Genomic DNA, 19,550 nt, shown 5'->3' with positions numbered 1-19,550 from the left:
TAGGGAAAGCATTTAAGCCCTGATTTAGCAAAATGCAAGAACGTGCCTGCTGAGTTTTAAACAAAGGAAGACCTTAATGATTCCTCCCTCCTTCAGGTAAAAAAACAAAACAACATGTAAGTGCTTTGCCGCATCAGGGAAACTTTCATCCTTTATCAAGAATACAACAAGGTAGTTGCTTATAAAATATAATATTTGTCATTGTCACATCAAAGAAGTGCACAGACTGAGTCTGAATCTTTATAGAGCTGTTTATATACTACTGAAGCATTTTTCTTTCCTCAGTGGATAAGAAGTCACATATGCATAGTATATGAATAAAAACCTCAAATACTTTTATATTATTTGCCTTCTATAGCAATACATTTGACCAAAATACATTAAGGTTGTCAATGATTCTGTAAGTCTTTAAGAAAAATTGAGTAATACAATTGGAGATTTTCTTTAATTTGACTTGTGCATTAGCTCTTTCTGCTAAATAGTTCTTGAGCTGATTGCTCATCAGAGTCATTACTAAAATTAACACTCTTTAAGTCATTTTAAAATGAATTATTTTGAAAAGTAAAATATTTTAAGATTTCAGACTCCTATCTGAGATCCATACATAATGCACCCAGAACAGCCTATTAGAGCAAAGAAATTAATTTCAAGAACCCACCCTCATTTATGGCCCAGGGTATGGGGTCAGGCACAACTGCAGGCTGATTTTACCACCAAGTCTGATTTTATTAGACTTCCTAAAGTGTTTGGGAAGAGGCCTAAGTCCCTTCCATATTCCAAGCAGATGTGGCCCCAAGCAATGGGAACATCCTATCTTTTCAAAATGCACACTGTCAACTCCACATCCCTTATAACTCTCATAGACTTGCCTTGGGCAGTTTTCAGCATAGATGCATATAAATTTTCTGCATAGCTGGGTATATATATAGCAACTATTGCCAGGATTATCTACAGAGCCTAAAGGAGTTAAGTACTCAACTCCTATCAGATTTTAATGAGATCTGGTTGACTAACCCCCTAAGGGTCCTTTGAAAATCCCGTGTGTGTGTTTAATACACACACACAATCTATCTATGATAGACACAGCAACACACAAATACTTAATAGACCACACTCTGAGAAACTGTTGTTAAGAATGCAAATTTCACTTTGTATCCCAGGGCAAACTGATTCCTCTGGAAAAGAAATGGTAGAATCCCACAATGGGTTTGCATGAGAGTAGACAGTAATAATCCAAGGGTCCTTAAGTTTGAGACTGAGGGAAACTGCTAGATGAATGCTCTCACCAGCTACTCTCAGCAATCTTCCTTTCAGATATGACTACCTGATTTCTGTGCTACTCTATGTTTGCCTCTGAAGGTCTCCCTGGGATAACTGATAACATAATTATGTCACTACCACAACCTCATCTACCTACTAAGTTCTACTGCTGGGAGTTCTGCCTGAGACCCTGCTAGTGTACGTGGGCAAATAAATCAAGAGTAAGTGGTAGACATTTAGAATGGAATACTGCAGTTATGACTAGGGCTAGTTGCTAAACTGAAAAATAGAACTTAATTCTATACAAACCCAATTTACATTTTTGGTTTTTTCCCCACCAAATTAAAAACAAAATTAATTAAATTTTATACAAAATAAGATGTTTCATTTTGGGGCAGTTGCAGGACAGCAAATGAGCTTAAAGGCTAGATGCAAAAACTGAAGGAGGTAGCGATGATGACATGACCATTTTATCCAATATCTTTCAACTAGACTGTAGGAGACCCAGGCCACATGCAGCAATCTGGGTCAGCCAATCAGGACTTTCCTATGAACTGCTGCCATCTGTCTACAGGGAGATTGACGGAGCTTGCACAGTATGCTGAAATGTGTGCACAGAACCTTCCTGGCTCTACAGCGTTAGCATTGAAAGCTCTTTGCTCTTCAGGGGCTTATAATTTGAATGTGTGTACAAGTATCTCCACATAAGTATTTCTACCAGGAATTCTCCAAGATTTTCTGAGCATGTGTACAGCCCCAGGCTTAGTTACCTCCTCTGCCTGTATGGATTTGAATATGTCAGCCACCTTCTAGGACAGTGCCCACATCACCAGGAATGCACCCTGATATACTGTGAAATTGGGTGCTCCCAATTTCACTTCTTCATGCTGTTGTACTTTGTATAAATGATTAAACAATAATTGGTCCAGAGCCTGGAACCAAGGTGTCTCTCCTGTCAAGTGAGTGTCCTACCCACAGGATCAGAGAGTAATTTTCTCTTCATCAGGCTAGTGAATCTTAAACTAAGCATGTTCAGCTTGCACAAAGTGATTAAGAGATAGCAGATATTTAGTGGGCTGCCACAAAGAACAGGAAGAACACCTTTTCTTCCTCACTGCTGATACTAGGATGTGCAGCAATGACTTGAAATTGCAGTAAAATAGTTTTAGACAGCATAACAGGAGAAAAAGTCCTCACTGTTAGAACACTGATGCAGTGGAATAAACTGCTTAGGGAAGTTGTGGGGTCTCCTTCACTGGAGGTTTTCAAGAACAGGTTAGATAAGCATTGTTCAGTGACGATTAGGAGTAGCAATTCCTGGAGTGGATTGTAAGAAGCAACAGTTGGGATTCCACAGATGTTTTGGAAACTATAACTGGCTTGATTATGAAACAAGTTTGAATTGCTGGGACAAGGTTATGGAGGGGATAGGATGACAGAAACACAAGTCCTAGGTTAGGGTCTGTGATGCATGGAGTTGTGCTTGTGCTATCCAAACCGCAGTGCAGAGTGGAGGCTTTTTGCTTTTTTTTCCATGCTTCTGGGATCTGTTGATTGCCACATGGGGCTGGGAAGGATTTTTAACCCCTCTCTTGCTACACGTGTCAGGGGGTTTTATTTTCCTTCCTTTATTTCCTTCCACTGCTGTTGTTGCCATGGCTGGGGATTTTGACTGGGGTGTGCCTGTGCCTCTGCTAGGACTTAAAGAAAAAAAGAAAGAAAAAAAAGAAAAGAACAGAGATAATTTTCTAGAGAGTCCTGCTCCTCCACTCAGGGTCAGATTGATCCACATTTAGAATCAGGAAGGAATTTTACCCCACAGTCAGACTGCCATGGATTGTGTAGGTTTTTGCCTTCCTCTGTAGTAGGGGGCATGGCACTTCATTGGAGTGTATTTTAACAAACTTCTCTCTGTCCTTGCAGTGCCTTTGCCTCCCTGCTTTACCTGTGGTAAGTTAGGGTGTTTTCAGGTACTGTGACTGGTAGTTGTGGATGAGGGTTGCTCATGTAATTTTAAGACTAGGTTACAAGGTGTACAAGAAGACCTCCTGAGGTTCCGTTCAGCCATATTTTTCTATTAATCTATGACTCTAGCTGCATTTTTTCCAGTAAGAACTATTCAGCAAAATTGACCTGGATTCACAAATAATTTGAGGACAAATAAAACAACATTTTTTACTGAACTGACATTTGGCAGCCCTGAATTATGATGCTGTATGCATAGTAGGTACAACTGTTTTGCAAGTTCCTGCTTTAAAAAAACCCAAAATAACAAAGCATATGGATAGGAGTGGAAAAAAAATACCATAAACCAAACAAGTCCTTATTGCATTGGCTACCTGCTTTTTCATTTACATCATTAATTAGGGGCTTCAAGTGCTGTAATTTATGAATTTTAGATTCAAAAGGAAACCGCAATAACCAGTACCAAAACTTTCAGGTGAAAGAATTTTTTTAAACCTGGCAAATAACTTTATGACACCAAGATCTGCTACTGCCTAAACCTTTAAAGGGCTATTTCAATTGTCCTTTCATACCTTGGAGAGAATCACTTTGGAGAGAATTATTTGATACCTATTCCTCTTTATGATCAGACTTGATGCCAAGTCATAAAATCTTCACAATCAATTTTAGCAATACCAACACTGTACTTAAAGTACGATTTTTTTCTTTTTACTTTCACTAAAATCTGTAAACCTTAAGGCATTTCCATAGCATTAATGAAAGTATCACAAAAGACAAAATACATCAAAAAATGACACAGTGATATCCATTTCCAGTGTCCCAACTAACAGCATTGTAAAGATAATTCCAAACTTCAGTGCTCTAGAAACACGTGTCAAAAAAGGCTGCAAGCTGTTTCTAAGGGGGAAATGTCCATGTTTTCCAACAACTGTATACAAGAAAAGTTCATCAGACATGTCATTAGAGCAGTTAAATACCCAAAACCTTACAACTGACTGCCACTTTTGTTTCAAGAAGTTAAGAAAGGAAACATGCAGTTTTCAGCAAATAAAAGGCAATAGTTTAATTTAGCATGCAGTATGCTAGATACTGAATCATGTATGGAAAAATAATTGATATGGATGTTAAGACACTGATTAACAAGGAACCTGAGAGCACACTATAGTTTGGGAAATAATCCAGTAACCTTTCTACTTGAAGCACATTGTACAAATTTCGTAGTTTATGAGAATACTTGTTATCTTTACAAATATACAGAAAAAGATGTGTGTGTGTACATGTACATCTATACATACAGTTTATATTTTAAGTTTTATATACATTATGCTGCATGTTATACATGTTAACATGCATGCATATGTATCTATAGGTACTAAAGGTACACACATTGTACATAGAGTATAGAATACATACTAATGTACAATATTATCCATACATGTAAAGTAGATATGCTAACCCCATATGTATATAAAGTTATAAGGCATTTTCATATATTGCACATATTTATTTAAATATAAAATCAATAAACATTTAATTATTCTGGCTAACACGACATATCTGACATGCACAATTTCTTCATGTAACAAGAATTGCAAATTATCTTCATTTTACTTAATTAGAGATATGGATGAGGTAGACCTCCCCAAATAACATCGTACCTGCTGTCTATCCAGTCGCATCCTTTTTGCAGCATTTCTGCTTTCACTCTCACAGGCTGAAGCCAGGATACTCTCTGCTACTGCTGAAGTGAGGTGTGAGGGAATAGGTCGCGACTAAGAGAGAAAAAAACATGAAAAAATTATGACTAGGACAAGAGCCAGATCCATGGTGTCCTTACCAGAGGACACAAAACTGTCACAGATGCAGGAGAGTCCATTCATTGAAATGTAATTTATATCAACAAAAAGAGGAAATGGAAATTGTAAAGATGAAAAATGAAACTAGTTAGAAGTTAAAGCTGTAGCTGATCCACAGATCCATCAAAAGCACATTTTTCCAGAGCTCTACTGTCCACTATATTTAGTCTGGCTCATTAGGCTGTATTTTGAACAGACAGCAGCATATTCTCTGTGTTCCAGCAGCATTCTGTCTGATTCTTGCTAAGAAAAGTGAAAAGCCTCTTATCCTGTACAGAATATGACAGAGATGAGTAGCACTTCTTTTAAATCATGAAAAACCAAGCGATAAGGTTGAGACATCACTCAAAATATAACAGATTGCCAGTACATTTCAGAGCAGTCTCAATATGTAAAGTTATGGATATTTACATTCCCAGCTGCAATATGACTGACATGATTCAAATGTTTGGGTTTTTTTTAAATCGATATCTTGTGTGACACAATACTGTGTCAGTCCTTCAACAAATGTAGGTACTTTATGGGGCCTTCTGAAGACGGCAAGTTATTCTGTCATAGACTTGTGTTATTTATTTATTTATTTTACATTGACCTGTTTTAGGTGTAAAACTGAACATAATCCATGGCAACAAATCAGTCTTGGAGTCTTATTAGCTCTGCAGTTGGTTGTGAATGCAGTATGACTTTCTATATCAATTAAACACGGAGAATCCAAGACTATTTGCATTCCTTTCTCTGTAATTATATTCAAAATCATCTGACTGAATGATAAATCTCATAATGAATATCTAAACTAATTTTCTTAATTAAGACACATACCAAAGTACATAAAAAATGTCAAGAAGAATAAGCCAAATGAGGATAATGCCATGCACATTGTTATACATATATACATGTATTTTGGAAATAAATATCAGAGCAGATCTTCAGCTTTGTTAAACTAGCATAGTGACACTGAACTTACACTGAACTTACTAGAGCAGTGTAAATTTATACCAATGGAGGAACTGACCCAACATTTCTTTTTTTTTTAAATTGTATCAGTTATCTGGAGACAGCCAATCCATGTGTACATGCCAGGAAATGCTACAGTGTATTGAAAACAAATTTTAAGCCATTTCTACTTACCCCTCAAACAACCCCAGAGCAGTCTTTAAACTAGCACAATGGATTTTACAGTTTGTAAAGTATACTACAATTATGAGCATTCTGTTACCAGTACTTCACCATTACTAAATAAAAACACAGCACACTACATTCCTTGTACTTTAAAATGTAGCATCATTACTTTAGTATCTGATATTGCGCTATTTATAACAGATGGGACTATGTCTTGTCCTTTCAGAAAGACTGACTTTCAATCCCTAAAACCCACAAGTAAACCCCACATTTACACAAGCATATAACAAAAAGCCTATCCACTAACATCAGTGAAGTCCCTCTGCTGTAAAACTACTGCAGATAAGAGATAAAGCAGATACTGGGTGCATCTACAAAATGTGCTTTACTGCCGAGTTGACTATTTAGCTCCTCAGTAAACTGTCACTGTCTACACATGCGCCAGTACTGGGGCACAGTAAATTAATTAACTTTGCTGTAGAATAGTACTGTCAGGGACTATTTTACAGCAGAGTATTATATGCGCTGAAAAACACGTGTAGACAGTGACAGGGGCTCTCTGGGGCATGAGTGTGGGGGCTGCCTGCTGCCTAGCCTGCACTTTAGCACCCTCATGCCCCAGCCAGTCCCCCTGATGCCACCACCCAGAGCCCAGTGTTGACCCCCTGCCAGCCTGGGGCTGCTTTGCCCCAGCTCAAAGTGCTGCAGTCCTGGGCACACATGCAGATGCTACACCCAGGAGCAGCAGTTTATCACATCACATTAATGGCATGTGTAGCTGCACCTACTGAGATTTGATAATAGGCAATCTAGAAGTCAAGTTCAAGAACTTGTTTTTCAACATATTCAGCAGTGAGTGCCCATAAGCTTAACAGGAAAATCAAATTGGTTTAAAAAGACACTTGAATCTCTGATATTAAATTCTGGTGTCATGAACTATGAAGGAAATTAAATATTGTAACATAAGCAAATGCCTTCCTCAGGTCTAGGGCAGAGGTGCTTAACCCCAGCTTGCAGGCCAGATCTGGTCCTTGACGTCAGGTCATCTGGTCCATGGGGCTTCCCATGGTACCAAAACTTGGAGATGGGGGAGCAGTTGTACCGCTTTCATGCTGACAAATTTCCGGACCTGCAGGGAGCCCCTCAGGCTGGATAGCAAGGCTCTGTGGTGCATGGGGCCTGATCCTGGCAGGCATGGCTGGGCAGGGTGGCATGGGACCCCTGAGTCTAATCCTGGTGTGTGGGGTCAGCACTGAGCTTCTATACTGGGAAGTGGGAGTGGTGTGGAGCTGTGGGGCCTGACCCTGGTGTGTAGGGATGGCACAGGGCCAGTCCAGATGTAGGGGTCTGGGCAGAGGCAGTGTGGGGCCTGATCTGACTCATGCCCCATGCCACTCATCTGGCCTGTGGGGCCTGAAGATTGAGCACCATTGTTCTAGAGCACTGCGTAGCTTTATCAGAACAAGAAGTTTTAACTGATGTAGAGCTTTTGCACTACTGAAATCCTTTACAAGTACTGGATTCTTCAGAACACATCACTACAAATATCAGTCCAATACTTAACCATATTCCTTTCATGCTGTGCTCCCCTCTATGTTTTAGATGGCCAAGTCTCCCTGTTTATGCCACTGTTTTACTACTCCTCAAGGAATATTGCCTATGGGGTTTGGCATGTCTGCTTCTTAGAAACAGTCATGTAATGACAGAGAGAAACCTTCTTCAAGAGTAAAAAAAGCCAGGAGCAAATAACTAGGAAGTTTCTCCAGGTCAGAGCCTTAGGTTGAACCCCAAACACACACACCACCAAAGTATAGCCTCTGGTTTTCAGTTTGATGGTTATTGATGGTTTGCACATGTGCAGATGTGCCTACATTGAGGTAATCTCCAGAAATTGCTGGACTATTTGAACTTTTGACTTTTTAGGAAAATCTGCCCAGTGACATTAGTTGAAGCATACACACTTCCTAGAAATAAGTGTTGGAAAAGTGCAAGATAACTGACAGCTACCTGACTGAGGTGGTCTGAAAGATGATTGGAAAGAGAGACAGAGAGAAATGTATCAGATGTATGATTGACAAGATGATTAATAGGTAAGAAAGAACAATGACTGGCTAAAGAATATGGTATGATTGGGTAGTGTAAAAGATGTTGACCAAAGGACTGTGTGTAGTTCCAGCTGGCTGTTGGGTTTTGGTATGTGTGGTGTCTGAGACTTCTGATGTTGACTGTTTTTGACTGACTGTTGTTAATTGAACTTGCTCCTCGAAGATCCTCAGCTAAAGAAAGGTATCAGGGTTGAAGAGTGATCGAGTGAAGGGTCTCATTCTCCCATTTCCTAGGAGGTTGAGGGTTATCTGAGAGTGGAGTGGGAGTCAATTGAGATTTTTGGGATATAGCAAGTGAGTGGTCCTTGTTTGGTATCTATTTCCATATGTATGTATGTAAAACTGTAAGGCTTGATACCTAGGTGCTGGTCATGCTATTACTTATGTGTTTATTCTTTTTGTCACTGATATTTGTGCTTTTGTCTCATAAATAATCTCCCAGCTGCCTGTGCCACATAGCATGGACCTGGCCCAGTGCAGCGCAGCGCCATGTGCCTTCAGGCAGCTCCAGGTTGCTTGGGCTGTCACCCAGGGGCTGGCGCTGTTCGCAAGGATTGCGTGTCATGCTGGGTTGGGTTCTGCATGCATGGGCCCAATGTGCCGTTAGGCCAGGCTGGTTCTGTGCATGCAGAACCCAGCCAGGCATGACAGGCAGTCCCCACAAGTGGCATGGGACCCCGAGTGACAGCCCACACGGCCTGGAGCTGCCCGAAGGCACATAACACCTCACCGAGCCAGGCCAGTCCCACGCATTCTGGCACAGGCAGCGCCGGGTGCCAGCCAGCCAGGGCTGAGCCGTGCTGCCCCACAGTGCTGCTGCTGGGAAAGGCAGTCAACACAAACTCTTCATTGACTTTTTGCATAGGGAACTCAATATTGGTAAATCAATAATCAGTAAGTATATTTAATTAATGAAACTCACTGTATTGGTGACATCCTGCAAGATGTCTGATATTTTAATACAATGCAACTTGAAATTCAAATAGTCTTATCCTGAGTCACTAAAAATTGATGGGACTGAATATACTATCTGCTTGCTCAATACATAAAAAATGTCATTTTTCTTTTTTCAGGTGTATAATTTGCATCTATTGCACAAGATATCAACACTTGATACAGCCATGCCCTCAGTTTAGAGTGACTTGCATTTATGGAATGTTCATAAATACTCCTTTTACTGTACAAGTGCAACACTGTGTTTCTAAATGGAATCTAAACAGGCCATCTAAATATTCAATGTGGAGAAGTTTGTGATACTACATGATAAACCTGTGTATAGCACATGCTTAAAACTGTTTTGTGGATAGAAAAGTATAGTCCCTAAGGGTAGTAGTTTTACATGTTTCATGAGTACTAGCATTTACTTAGAACATCAACCTTGACATTTTCATACAGAAACTTGGTCTAATAATTCAAGGGTCTGTTCTGAACAGGTCTAAATAGATCTGTAAAACACAGGCGGCTAACAATCACATTGATCATGCGCACCCTCACCCGCGCATGAACTGTTGGAACACCAAGTTTATGTCAGGATATTTGTACAAAAATACTCCCCTATAAGACCAAATAGCGCTGAAAAACAGAACCTCTAAAATATGAGATATTTATAATCATAGAACAAGCACATATTTTCTTTTTAGCTTAGAGGCACTGGTACAAATGTGTTCTAACAGAAAAAGCATTTGAACCAAGGTTTTTACGAGTCTAAAGATGCTGATTTTCAGAAGTGCTCAGGGTATCTACCTCATCTTTATTTCCCTCAATTTAGCATTTTCAGAAGTGCCAAGATGCCTAAGAGGTACTTACTGCATCTTTCGTCATCCAAGTATGTTTAAAATTTTGGGTCAGAGTACACTAAATACACTTTAGCTTATCTACATGATAAAACTGGCTAAATATTAATACAAAAATGTTGCCATAACTTCTGCACAGTAATAGTTAAGATCCTCAGCATATTTATATTATTAATATTTAGCACTTTCAGAGCATGTCTCATATGAAAATATCAAAATGCATTAAACTGGAGGGTAAGTATTTTATCCTCAAGGTATACATTTTTAACACGGATAAGACAAATAATTGAATTATAGAGAAATATGCTGTACTGGCATAGTTGTATTATCTCATCTTTTCAGGTCAACATAACACTCTAATGTCAATAAATTAGAAAAAATCTAACATACAAGGATACCATACAATTTACACTCACCAACATATTTTTAAAGAATTTGGATGTCAAAGACTTCCTAAGAATTATGTTTTCTTCTGTAGCACTTCAACAGATTAGAACTGTGCTATTCAAACCTTACTCATAAGGCTTGTTTGAGTGTTATACTGCCTAAAGACTGAAGTACAGTACTGCACTCTATTGGATAAACTAGATTAATTTTTATTTAGTACAGGGTAGGCCTTAGTAAAATATGAAGAATTTTACTATTATTTTAATGTTTGTTACACTGTATATTGTCCTGAATGTTGACATATTTTGTTCATTCTTGCAGTCCATGTAGAAGTTGTCATAAATATACAAAATCTATTATGGAAACAGAAGACACAATATAAGAAACATTCTAAACACATTAGGGACTTTGTCATATGTTCTGTGGAGACCATATCATTTTTCCATTTTCAGAAATGAAATATATTGAATTGAAATAGTGCATCACCACCCTTCTATCTATACATTATACTTTTCGTTATGCCTCTTAATAATGTGCATGCGTTCTCTTTGCTGACATTGAGACCCCAGTTTGATGTGCATGTGCAACAGTATTTGTACGGTGTACCCCTAAGGACAGCTCATATATGCAGTAATCTGAGAATCTAACGGGGCCACTTCATGGACTCAAGTCCACTCCATATTCCATAATGGCCTCCATTTCACTTCAAGCATTCCTTAGAACTTCCCTTTCTAGTCTAAGGCAGAAAGATAAAGCTACATTAGCAGCCATTTGGCAGTCATTTGGCAACAACAGCATGCACAGGTAAAGGCAATTAAGTGACAACTACAAGCCATCAAATCGATGAACACCTCATAGCAGAGGATGCTTCAGAGCCTTGCTACCTCCTCCTGTAGCTCTCTTGCCTGTTCCGTGAGAGACACCACCAGGAGGCACTGCTTACACCGCAGGCACTCCCCTACCTGGCCATCATTGGAAGGAACCTGCAAGCTTCAGGTTGCAGGTTCAGGTCCAGGTTTGGTGGAACTGAACCAGGTTCAGGTTCCACCAAACCTGGACCTGGGTAGAAGCCTCAATGGTGAGCGGTCCTGCCTGGAGAGAAAGCTTATAGGTGCAAGCAGAGGCAGTGGCTCTGGCATTGCAATGTCCTCCAGCCATTTCCCTGGGTCTCTTAAAATTACACATCTCCTCCCTACTGTTCTATCAACACAAAGGACCAGGATATATTCCAGTAACTCGTGGGAGTAATCTCATTGAGGTCAAATTATTTGCATTGGAAGAGTAAATAGGGTTTGGACTTAAGTTTATAGAGACATGCATAGAGAAATAAGGGGGCCATAGGAATTGCTGGATGTTGGTTGAACACTACTGACATATGCAGTAGTGTTCAACCAACATATGCACAGGTATGCTTGTGTATAACACTCACAGCTATATTCTGTTGCCTGCTGCCCTCACACATTTGCAGGTAAAACAAATCAACCTGAACACCACCTCAATAATAATTTATTCCACTGTAGGAAAGGCAAAGAAGGAAAATGAAACATTAAAAAATTAGAAGTTCTTAAGAAAATATTCTTGGATTTTACAATTTTTGAGAAAGAGAAAAAATTTAAATGTTATTGGACTAAATCTAGACATTGGATTTATGACACATTATAACCTGCCTCACATCTGACTCCCCAAGTACCTCTCCACTATTTAACTGCTACATTCACCTCCCTTCTGAAGCGAAGACTGATGGGGACTAGATGACAGTCCTTATGTTCATAAAGAGTGGTACTATAGGGGATGGCAATAAACTATTCCAGGGGTTGTCAGCTGGGGGTACGTGTACCCCCAGGGGTACTTATAAAGGCTGTAGAGGGTATGTGCAGGCAGGCAGGGATGGAGCGCACCCTGGGGTGCAGCAGTGGTGTCTCCCCCATTGCATTCCCATACTTTGCTTCTTATCCCGGGGAAGGGAAGGGGTACGCTGGGTGCCACTGCCCCACATGGCACACCGCAATGACTCCCTGCCCTCCACTTCAGCTCACTCTCTGTGCTCGCTTCCAGGAGCAGGGCCAGGGGAGCGAGGGCAGTGGTTCCCCTCTGCAGGCCGCACATGCACAACCTGGCCGGCCATGTGTGGCAGCCACCACTGTCACCATCATCGCTGTGCGCCACCACCACTGCTGCACCCTGCACTGCTTTCTCATGGTCGGTCGCACGTGTGGCTCCATGGGCTGCTGATGGGCAGCATGCAATTGGGCAGGTGCGGGGCCCGTCAGCAGCCCCGGAAACTGCACGTGAGACTGTCTGTGAGAAAGAGGCACGGGGCATGGCAGCAGTGGCAGAGGCGGCACAGGATGGTGATGATGGCAGCGACAATGGCAGCGGTGGCTGCTCCATGTGAGTCCTGCCCCCCCGATCCAGCCATCCAGGTGGCCTGTGTGTGGCCTGCAGAGGGGCACTGCTGCCTTTGCCCCCTGAGCCCTGCTCCTGGGACTGGGCACAGAGACACACTCCCCTCCTCATTCTCAATCTGGCCTCGCCCTGCCCCCTTCCCCCCCCACACACTTACTTGCTGGTGGAGGGGTGTCCATGTGTGTTTCTGCCTCTGAGTGTGTGTCTACATCTGTGTGTGTGTGTCTGCATCTGTGTGCATGTGTGTGTGTCTCCGTGTGTGTGAGTGTGAGTGTGTCTGCCCCCTGCCCAGCCAGTGGTAGCAGGCCCATGGCGTCGCACGGCTCTTGAGGCAATGGCAGTGGCGTGCAGAGTCCAGCCTGTAGCAGCAGTTGCCTCCACCCTGAGAACAGATCTGGGGGGCACATACCCTCTGGGCCTCCACCAGGGTGTGCGCAGCAGCGGGAGCCACCCCACCCCCTGCCCAGGCCCCCCCCAACAAACTGCTCTCATGGCTCCATCCCGCACTCTGCCCTGGCTGTGCAGCGCCTACCCCTTGCCCTTCCTCAGCCCCAGCCCCACTCTCACTCTCTCCTTCACCATGTCGGCCTTGATCTGCACCCCACTGCCCGCCCCTTAAAAATAAGGAAAAATATAAAGGGGTACATGAGCTGAAACTCTGAGGCAGAAGGTGTACACTTGTTAAAAAAGGTTGAAAACCACTGGAGTATTCTGTGGGGTTACAGAGAAGAAGTAGCAGTCTTAAATTGCAACAAGGGAAATTTAGGTCGGATATTAGGAAGAACTTACAAACTACGAGGGTGGTTAGGTATTGGAATAAGCTACCCTGAGAGGTTGTGGAATCTCTCTCTGGAAGTTTTAACAGAACTCTAGAAATACTTGGCTGAAATGGTTTAAACAAGGATGCTCCTGTCCTGAGCAGGGGTTTGAATTAGATTGCATCCTGAGCCCTTGGCAAACTGAATTTTTTATTTCAGACACAAAAGACATTTACTTGCCAGATTGTCATTAATAATAATATCCTACTGTCTCACATACAGCACACCCCAAAGTAAGATACACACCCTGTGTTTGAAAGGCACAATGAAAGAAAAAATATCTTTCCTTACAGTAAGTAATGGAATAGCAGCAGCTACCGAGCCAAGTCTGATCACGTGCAGACTTTGTTATTGCTTTTGCCCAGATAAAACTTAAGTGGCAGAAACTGCTGTTATTGTATTTCCTTGCACACACTAATTTCTAGCATATGGTTTTTGGAAAAACAGTGCATGCTGTATGTGAGAAAATACAGTACCTCTACTTTGACTTTTCACAGTGTTGCTTTAGATTATAAAAGTACCCAAAAGGCCTTGGTCAGCATCCAAACTCCATTGTACTGGGTATAGTAAAAACACACAGAAGGAAACAATTTGTGCCCCAAACAGCTCATAATTTAAGGCCTCAGTTTTGTACTATAAATACACATGGCCAAAAGGCTCCACTCATACATATCATGCTGCAGGATCAGAACCTAATTTAAGAGCAGATACAACAAGTGAGAATTAGGATAGATGACTAGGGGAAGGAAAAGAGTAAATGCACGACTTGATAGTTTCCAAAGTGGTCACTTATCTAGAAGGTAAACAAGTAAATACACATCAGGTATCCACAGTGGCCTTTAAGATATGGCCTTTAAGTCAGATCTGGTCCATAGGGTTCTATCATCTGGCCCACAGAGTTGCCCGTGGGTCTCAGACCGGACCAAGAGTGTAGTGCACACAGTGTGAAAGCCTGAATATGGCACACAGGCCAGGGCACACTGCTGCTGGATCCAGTGTGAGGACTGGCCCTGCACCACTCATCCAGCTCCATGGGGGGATCTGACTTAACTATTTTCACTAGGCAATTTGTCGTAGGCACATAGGCCTTAAGAAGAGATATGAAGCATAGTAATAACAATGCTGACCAGTTTAGAGAGAACACCTCTCCCTCTTACAGAACACTTTCCATCCAAAAGCATCAAACATTATATGTACACTGTATTGCAGGGGTGAACAAAATACGGCCCGCAGGCCGAATCCAGTCCACGAGGTCATTCTATCTGGCCCACGGGGCCCCTAAAAAAATTTAGAAAATTAAAATTTATCTGTCCTTGGCTCCTGTCAAAAATGACGTGTGGCTCCAAAAATGACAGGAACCAAGGGCAGTAGGACCCAGGGGAAGCCCTGGCAGGTTCCTTCAACAGCAGGGCCTGCCCGGTCCCACCCCCACAGCCAGGAGCCCCAGCAGGGGCTTCTGGCCTGGGACTATGTGGCTGCACTGGCACAGGGAGCTCAGGTAAGGTGATGGGGGGAGGGCAGGGGACAAGCTGGTGCAGAGTGCAGGGGGGAAAAGCAGCCCCTCCCCCACCCTGTGGCCAGAGCTCTCTGCTGCAGCCACTCACAGCATGCACAGGGATGCTCTGAGCAGGCACAGGCAGGCCCACGCAGGCTGCGAGCAGCTGCAGTGTGGGGCACTGGCCTCAGCTGCTTTTCCCCCGCGCTCAGCACCAGCATATAACCCACCCCTGCTGCCAGCCTGGGCCCCGCGCTAGCTCCAGGATCACCCGTTGGGGCTGCATGTGGCAGCAGCAGCTGCGGCCCCCCCGCTTGCCACCGGGCAGTGTTTGCTGCTGCTGCCTACCTGGAGCTCACGCACTGGACAGCAGCAGCAAATGCTGCCCGGCGTGACAAGCGGGGGGGCCGCAGCTGCCGCCCCTGCAGCGCAGCCCCGATGGGCAAGCCCAGAGCTGGCACGGGGTCCAGGCTGGCAGTGGGGGTGGGTTACAAGCTGGTGCTAAGCACGGGAAAAACAGCTCCTCAGCGCGGCAGCTGCTCGCGGCCTGCCGGGGGCTGCCTGTGCCTGCTCAGGACAGCCCTGCGTGGGCTGCGAGAGGCTGCAGCAGAGAGCGCAAGCCACAGGGTCCCAATGTCTTGGGACCAATGTCCCAGGACCAGCACCAGCGGGGCCCAGAGCAGGGTGGCAGAGGTACAAGGTCTCAGCCTGCAGGGGCTTTATGGAGCCAGGCCAGCTTCCCCCTCTCCCTGCTGGTGCAGCCCAGCCCGGCTCCACAGACCCCTGCCAGCCTGCACCCCACTCTGGGGCCCACCGGTGCTGGCCCTGAGACATTGGTCCCAAGACATTGGGACATTGGTCCCAAGATGGTGACAAGGGGGCCGGGTAACTGTCAAGGGGCAGGGCTACCCATGTGGCCCTTGACAGCTTGTCACAACTTGGTAAGCAGCCCTCCGTCCAAAATAATTGCCTGCTCCTGCTGTATTGTCTCACATGCTACACATGCCTGAATAAGTAAACAATACTGAGTAGTGTTTTGTTGCCTAGTACTAGGCTTGTTTTTGAAAAGCAGAATGAAGAAAAAAGAAGAAAATAGAGCTTTCTTTGCTTCTGCAGAAGGCATCTCTGCTGGAGGGGAAGAGAAAGTGTCCACGGACAACAGCTAAAGATTTCCACGTTCAGCACAGCACTTTTGCTTTCCTGTGGCAGAGGCTGGAACTACTATTACTGCATTGTCTCACTCATAATGTGGAACCCAATTTTCAGCAACTGCATTTTAAGAAAAGGGTGCATGTTGTATGCAAGAAAACTTGGGGTTATTGAATTAAGCCTTTCATGAGCCCTGTGCAATAGGTGAGAATTATGAACCCACCTTTACCTAAGGGGAAATAAAAATAGAAGGAAGCTAAAAGAATTCCTCAAGTTCAGAAAGTGGCAAAGCTAAAAACTATAGCTCAGATGTACTGCATTTAATCTGCTTTTATAGCTACGTAAGCTTACTGTCATCCTCATGCATGCATGTATAATAAACACAATTTGGTAAAATTAAGAAGTCACATTATCTGGTTTTAAGCTTCCTATAGGTTACTGTAAAAAGAGAGAGAAAAAAGAGAGAGAGAGAGAGAAAGTAGGGGAGGGAAACTAATTTTACAGCTGACAAGAAATATTCTGACAGCATGCTGTTAATGGATATATTCAGTCAGAACAAAAACAGAAGCACGCAAATAAGAATAAAATAGTCAAAGGGTAAAAGCATATCCAACTTTTCCCAAGATTAATGTTTTTAACAGGAAATTAAGTAAAATGATTTGGGGTCTCTGCAATGGTCAGCTGTCACAAACTGATATGGCCTCACTGTAAACCATGCTTTAAAAAGAGGATATTAGTACTGAGAGACATGGTAGCTAACAACATGAGACTGAACCTTTCCCATTGCCTCAGAAGTACAACTGGCCTCTTATGCAGTTGGAGGTGTTGTTTGGATTACAGATGGCAAATAACTGACAGAAGCAAGCTTCAGGCATTCTCGCTCATCTTTACCATATACTAATTAACCTTAGTATTTACATTTTCTATTAAACTCCAGAACACCAAGCCATAGATAGTCAAACTATTCCACAAACACTGTTGAATTGTCATCTGCCACAAGGGCTTTGAGATTATTTTATTTCGTCTTGCAACTACACACTCAAAATGTAGCATTTTTGTCTTGAACAAGATGACAAAGACTCTTTAACATAAAATTTAATGAGTTTATGGTAAAAAGGCATCTCCTTGTGCCATGAAAAATTACCTGCTTTTTGAAAATACCATAAGAGTCTTTCTATAATAAGGAATAAGTCTGATCCTGCATCCTTTACTCTTGGGGGTGACTGGTAAACACTAGTAGTCTACCGAAGTAGATTGTTATAGGTCATATTCTAAACTCCTTAAATGACAAGCAGTTACTCGCACAAGTGTCCCCAGTGACTTCAACGGACCTTGGTGCTCGCCAAAGCAAGCAAAGCGTTCATAAGCTGGTTGTATATACATAATGGAGACAGTTACCAGTATCACTTGGCACATATCATTAGATCTGCTACTGTTGAATTATTTTTATCCAATGGGAATGGATGTGAACATATGCTGCATACTACATTGGATAAAACAGTTCATTCCTTTTTGTCCATCTTTTTTGCTGGATGACTATACAACTTGACACACCAGTCAGTCAGGCTTCAGCACTTATATCTGTACATATGTCCTTTATTCTATCTGTTTGTCCTTTATTCTACCTGTTTCTCTTCATCTGAGTTTCCATTGTTTGCAAATAACATTTACCCAGTGTTTCAAACAATAAAACAGCATGGTAAGTTAGAATTATGAAATGTATAAAGGAGAAATGTTTCTGCCTCTATATTTTGTGTCACAGAACAGTAGTCTTACCCCACAAACAAATCTACTACTTTGTTTTTAAAGCTGTCAGCTAATCAACATATGAATGCCATCAGTACTACACACAGACTGAAGGAAAAGAAAGAGAAAGAGAAAGCAAAAGAGACAGGAATAAAGTTAAAAATGTCCACAGACTTTCAATATGTGGATGGGTTTTTGGATGATTTGTTTTATAAAAGCATAGACACTTGATAGGCAAATGTTTGTTTATAATGATGAAGTGATTTTACTTTTATCCAAAGGGAAAAGAGATTAATCAAACATAGCATATATCACTATTACGTTTGCTGGTGACTTTTCCGGCTTTTTTAAATTTCAAAATTGTTTGAAAATTCTGAAGTTGACGAATTGAATCTGTGAGATCTATTCATTGCCATTTTTATTCAATACAACAGGTCAAGGACATGAATTGTCTAAAAAAGGTTACCTGTTTAATATACTAACATAGTATCATGGTATGTGAATAAATCATGAAGAATCAATTAAGGGAATGACAGAAATGTAAAATCTTCCAGGTATGTTTTATAATGGTTATCAACTCAAAAGAAGAGGTTAATAAGTTGTCTTTAACTGACTGCTAAATAAATAAAAATATAAATAAATAAAACTAAAACTTAAAGCCATAACCAGTGCATCGGTCATCTTTTTTTTTCCTAAACGCTTCCTTAATTCTTTCATTTTCCAGCTCTAAGCTTCCACAATCTGTTTCTACATTGACCATACCATGGATACTGTACTACCCTGATGGATTCTATTCCCTGTTTCCATAGATCTCACCAAAAAAGTGTTAGCAGAAGAGTTCCAAAGAAATTCCACATCAGCAGAAGCCTTCGCTAAATTACTAGCTTCTCTAAGGGTGTTGAAAAGTATATGAATGAGATAATAGGCTTCCCAATTCTCTCTTCAAATTATGCTCAAATCTTAATTTCCTATGGATTCGTGCTAGACAAACCTGCAAACTGTCAAGATATTTTTAAATTAGTGAACAAAGGGAATAAATTAAGGAAAGATGGAAGGTGTGTGAGGGGGAAGAAACCTCTGACCTGACATTACCAAATAAATAAATAAATAAATAAAAAGACACTAAGATGAAAACAAAATAGTGTCATGGATTTACATATGGGGTTTTGATGGAAACTAGGGCTGGGTTTTAAATCAAAACTCACCATCTCAAAACCACTTCTTTTCATCCGCCTGCAGGACTTGAGGTAAGTACGTATGCGTTTTCTGGCACGCTCTTGATACTCAGGGAATTGTCGCCTGCATGAGTCAATGATAGCCTGGATCTTTTCTTTGGGCTGCTTAGAGATTGGGACCATTCGGTCCAAGTTTTCATCTACAAACAGCCTGACAAACATCTGTTGGCAAGAGGGAGACAGAGGAGAAGGGTTTGGAGGGCTGCTCTCTTCTCT

At 42.0% G+C, this 19,550-nt stretch overlaps 1 protein-coding gene across 2 annotated transcripts in view; it reads right to left on the bottom strand.

Moving 5' to 3' along the window:
* The window catches only part of NOL4 (nucleolar protein 4), a 285,684-nt gene that overhangs the window by 45,444 nt on the left and 220,690 nt on the right, over positions 1-19,550 (bottom strand). Inside the window, exons 9-10 of one of the 2 annotated variants that reach the window (XM_006028947.1) lie at positions 19,305-19,496; positions 4,884-4,997 (exon numbers count right to left, since the gene is read on the bottom strand). In XM_006028947.1, the coding sequence (XP_006029009.1) occupies positions 4,884-4,997; positions 19,305-19,496 (306 nt within the window). The remainder of the gene's footprint in view (positions 1-4,883; positions 4,998-19,304; positions 19,497-19,550) is intronic. The other variant, XM_025210409.1, reaches the window with a different exon arrangement.

The sequence above is a fragment of the Alligator sinensis genome, unplaced genomic scaffold (genome assembly GCF_000455745.1).
Source record: "Alligator sinensis unplaced genomic scaffold, ASM45574v1 scaffold88_1, whole genome shotgun sequence".
Lineage (NCBI taxonomy): Eukaryota > Metazoa > Chordata > Crocodylia > Alligatoridae > Alligator > Alligator sinensis.
Note: the sequence above shows the minus strand (reverse complement) of the source record. Positions and strands in the feature narration are given on the sequence as shown.